The following is a 5,372-nucleotide window of genomic DNA, read 5'->3' on the forward strand; positions in this document are numbered from 1 at the left end:
GAAGCTTGTAGATTATCCCAAAGACTACTGACCACAGCTTGACTGAACCCTTCTGAAGCTTGTAGATTATCCCAAAGACTACTGACCACAGCTTGACTGAACCCTTCTGAAGCTTGTAGATTATCCCAAAGACTACTGACCACAGCTTGACTGAACCCTTCTGAAGCTTGTAGATTATCCCAAAGACTACTGACCACAGCTTGACTGAACCCTTCTGAAGCTTGTAGATTATCCCAAAACTACTGACCACAGCTTGACCGAACCCTAACATTCTACCACAAATAAATAGTGAAACAGTCGATTACATTTAGCAAAAATACTTTCCGAAACCTTCTTTAATTAAATCCGTTTTTGATAAGCAACTTCAAGAGTTGCCCAGAAAAACGTATTCCTAGTAATTTGATACCAGTCTTATTCCAATTAAAATCCAAAGGCGAGTCCACGTTGTTTCTCTGTGCTCTAGCCCATAAGTCATTTGTTATAATATCATCAAGCTTCTAGTCCGATATAAGACTAAATCAGTAGCTTCATTTTCAGTAATTAAATATTCTGTGTCTTCCCTAAAGATAGCGCCAGTGTTTAGTGTCTGACTTATGAACCATCGAACACTACAACACAGAGTGTTTAGTGTCTGACTTATGAACCATCGAACACTACAACAAAGAGTGTTTAGTGTCTGACTTATCAACCATCGAACACTACAATACAGAGTGTTTAGTGTCTGACTTATCAACCATCGAACACTACAACAAAGAGTGTTTAGTGTCTGACTTATCAATCATCGAACACTACAACACAGAGCGTTTAGTGTCTGACTTATCAACCATCGAACATTACAGCACAGAGCGTTTAGTGTCTGACTTACCAACCATCGAACACTACAGCACAGAGCGTTTAGTGTCTGACTTATCAACCATCGAACACTACAACAAAGAGTGTTTAGTGTCTGACTTATCAACCATCGAACACTACAACAAAGAGTGTTTAGTGTCTGACTTATCAACCATCGAACACTACAACACAGAGTGTTTAGTGTCTGACTTATGAACCATCGAACACTACAGCACAGAGCGTTTAGTGTCTGACTTATCAACCATCGAACACTACATCACACGGCGTTTAGATCTATATATATATGTGTATATATATATATATATATATAGATGTGACTAATGTTACCAGTTTTTGTACGACTTACGTTCATTTGAAATGCATCCGAAACAATTTAAATTCAGGTAAAAAAATCCAAAACCAAATTTACACACTGGTGTTTCGTGTCCATTCTTTATAAAACTTCTGTTAATTTAGACTACATTATCTCTAAACACATACTGCACTGACATAAAAGACATTTATAGAATGTCTACAAATTAATGAATCCCCTTATTAATTGAATAGAATGAGAACTACACAAGATTATGGTTTAATGGAGGATAACACCCCAATTTTGTCCACGACCAGTGGCGTCTTTAGCACGTTATAGCAACGTTCTTGTAGCTACGACGGACGTGGAGATGATAATCGATCTTCTCTGAGGTGCATCTCCGGAGTAATCGTCTCAATTCCGTTGGTTATTCGGGAATTCATAATCTTATAGAAAATGTTTTGGTTTGTTCTGATTTAAATTTCGCTCAAATCTATCTGCGCTAGCCGTCCCTAATTTAACAGCGAAATACTAGAGGGAAGGCAGCTAACCATCACCACCCACCGCCAACTCTTGAGCTACTTTTTCACCAACAAATAGTGGGATTGACCGTCCCATTCTACCACCCCCGAGGCTGAAAAAGCGAGTACGTTTCGTGGGACGGGGATTCGAACCCGCGACCCTCAGATTGCGAGTCGAGCGCCCTAACCACCTGGCCATGTACAAGCCACTATCACGGCATTTGAATATATAATTCAGCGTACATGCTTTGCACGTACGAATACCTAAAAAAGTTATTTGTTTGTCTTTTTTTGTTGTTGTTGTTGTTGGTTAGATGATAGTGCCTAAATCATATAATAACCAGCACCTTTCTTTTTCCTGAAAAGAGCCTGAGAAATAAAGATCTTGAACATATGTACAAACGTATACCTGTCTTAATATCAACAGGCAGTAGTTGGTTCAACTGCTGTGGTCTTTGATTATATCTCGTATAATTTTGCCTGTTTGCAAAGTGTATGCTTGGCAAGGCGAGTAATCAGAAGCTGAACAAGAAGGAAAAAAAATGGTGGCGGAATTGATCTAGAGGCTTTCTGATAGAGTTAAACTAACACGCTCATTATCCCGATCTTTACGACCACGTGAATTACACGTGCTCTTGCCGCCTTGCCTGCATCCAAAAGTAGAAAATCGCGGTAACTAGAGTGTTAGGCCGTAATGAAGAGTAAAGAAACGGAGTTATCGACCAAGATGGGTGCAGATGGAAAAAGGTGTTATATCTGTCTAGTAGAGAATCAAAGGCAATTCAAGTTTATTTCTTATCCTTGGAGAGGGAGGAGCCATAAGTTTGGAACGAGCACCCAGAAACTTGAGTGCTTGGCAATAGAAGAACGTCAGTTGTTGACCATCACTAGAACATTTACACTAGACAGTAGAAATCCCTGATTTGTTTTCTCTGTAATGTTTGCTTTCTGACACTAAGATTTGTAAACTGTTCTTGTTCGATTCGATAGCCCCCCCAGTGGCACAGCGGTATGTCTGCGGACTTACAACGCTAAAATCCGGGTTTTGATGCACAGAGCACAGATAGCCCATTGTGTAGCTTTGTGCTTAATTACAAACAATTAAGGAACTTACCCTGAAACGCCATCTGGCGGCCAATACCTACTTATTAGCTCCGTATTTGCAACGTGTTTTTGTTTCCGACAACTATTTATCGTCTCAACTACATAGTTGCTTCAGTATTTTAATGCAGTTTATAATTTAGAATGAGCTTAACACAGACGTTTAAACATATGACTTTGGAAGATTAGCAGATGACAGTATTGTAGAACGTATCTGTATATTATCTTCAGAAAATATTTGGTTTCTCCATTTTAAAACTCGATGTTGAAAACAGGCTTTATACGAAACAATAAAAAGGATACAGGAGTTTCGTATCCCAAAAACCAAATTTGTAACTACTCTTCAACCAACTTTCATAAAAGAAAAATCATTATTAATCTAATTGAACCTGACAGCTGATGGTGAGGTTCTTAACGTGTGTTTACTCAGAATTGTTTGTTTTTTTCTTAGCGAACTTTGTATGACGTTCAACACGATTTTTATTGCCCAAACTTCCCTAAGTACAACAGAAGTTCGTTTTTTATTTGACCCCGAGCCACAAGAGACGGAGATTGACATTAATCTGGAAGATCCGAGGAGGCTCCTTGTGAATCGAAACCATAACCTTCTTTTTTATTCCAACATAAACCAACATTCAACCATAACGTGATCAGTACGAGCATGGAAGGAGTTATATTATGAATAGATCATGACACAGAAATACTTAAACGCCTCGTTATGTTTGTACATAGACCTGGTAAAATGTTAAGTTAGGACTAGACCCACAATACTATCAATTTCTCATACAGTTATGATGCTGCCAGTATTACTGGTAATATTTACTTAAATGAACTGAGGTAATATTGAATGCTTTAGTTAATTTTAGGAGTCTGGTGATGGATCCAGAATCGCTAGACATGCTTGGAAATATTTTCTACAACCTGCTAAATTTATATATTTATATTGGGTTGAGACCTTTCTTTCTTGTGTATATAATTGTACAAATACAAAAGCATTATACTACACTACATCAAAGTTTACGATCTTTCTTACATACATATATACAATACACACACATACACACACACACACACACACACATATATATATATATATTATCAAGGCATGTTGTTTGAATACAATTTCAATTTTTATTTGTTTTACAGCCAATTGCAGGCTGCTCTTAATGACCTCACCGAGGCCTTACGTCTGTCCCCAATGAACCAGAATGTTAGAAAAGCACTGTCACGTTTAAAGGACGAACTGATTTCAGCACGTGAGGAATCGAAGCAGTCTGTAGTATCACCAACAACTTCTAGATCAGGAAATAATGCTGAGGAATTCAGCAGGTGAGTTAATCATCAATGAAAAAGCAGCAATAGATATAACAATAAAGAAATAGTTTAACTTAGAAGGAGAGGGACAACTGAACAGGTGGATCCATTCCAATTTACCACTAAAATAGTACGTATATAAATATAACAAAAAATAATAATGTAACACTTGTAGGTGGGGGGGGGGGAGCCTATTTCATCTAGTGTAGAGCCTACAGAGTAGAAGTCATAATATAACTGAATAGAAAAAAATTAATGTTGCAGGTGTAGAGAAGACTGATAGAAATGAAGTACAAGCTACAGAAAGGAAGTTATATAATGTATCCTAATAGAAAAGGTATCTGAACAAATAGGATCAACACAATGGTGGATATTCAGCGTCTGTGTATTCTGAACCCGTTAAAAGACTCATTCATGAAATGAAACTAGAACTTAAAGCTCATAACGTCACACGAATATGCCCAGTATTCATTCTTCACCAACAATTGTGGGAAGATAATGTTACATAAAGCACTAAAATAAAACTGATAATTAAAAGCGTGATCATTTTCATACCACTCCAGATTATCGTCCCATATATGTATGGAAAGCATAATGAAATCTAAAATATCTAAACCAATATATATGTAAATAATTTTAAAAAGTGGAACTTGGAATTAACCTCCTTAATATCGATAATGCAATTCACTATCCAGCTTAATACCTTAATCGGTATGTTATTCAAAATAGGTTCTAAGATATACAAATGATATAAATAAACACAGGTAGCGTCTCACGTGCATGTTCCAGTCATCCTGTTTATTTATGCATATGGCCTGAACCATTATGTGTAGTTTTGTGTTCAACAACAACCAACTTAAAGGAAAAAATATTAGACCTTAAAGAAGTGCTACACATCTACAACAACACGATGTCAGATAATGTAAACGTTTGTTGATACTGATAATATTAACAGTTAGTTGTTTAGATCAAAAATTAAAATATACCCTCTAATGTTTATAGCTAATTAATTATACCGTTTTTATGTATAAATATTGTAATGTTTCATCAGTTGGATACCCTCGTTCTTAACGCTTTTTGGTATTATTTGAGACATATATATATATATGTATTTACCAATGACAACGGTAAAGGGTTTCCTCCGTCTATATGATATATATATATATATGTATTTACCAATGACAACGGTAAAGGGTTTCCTCCGTCTATATGATATATATATATATATGTATTTACCAATGACAACGGTAAAGGGTTTCCTCCGTCTATATGATATATATATATATATGTAT

At 36.4% G+C, this 5,372-nt stretch overlaps 1 protein-coding gene across 1 annotated transcript in view; it reads left to right on the forward strand.

Moving 5' to 3' along the window:
• Positions 1-5,372, forward strand: part of LOC106473032 (protein TANC2-like) — a 54,646-nt gene that overhangs the window by 45,857 nt on the left and 3,417 nt on the right. The window contains exon 22 of the mRNA XM_022401544.1: positions 3,913-4,095. Within this exon, the coding sequence (XP_022257252.1) occupies positions 3,913-4,095 (183 nt within the window). The remainder of the gene's footprint in view (positions 1-3,912; positions 4,096-5,372) is intronic.

This window comes from Limulus polyphemus, unplaced genomic scaffold (assembly GCF_000517525.1).
Source record: "Limulus polyphemus unplaced genomic scaffold, Limulus_polyphemus-2.1.2 Scaffold5827, whole genome shotgun sequence".
Taxonomy (NCBI): Eukaryota; Metazoa; Arthropoda; class Merostomata; order Xiphosura; family Limulidae; genus Limulus; species Limulus polyphemus.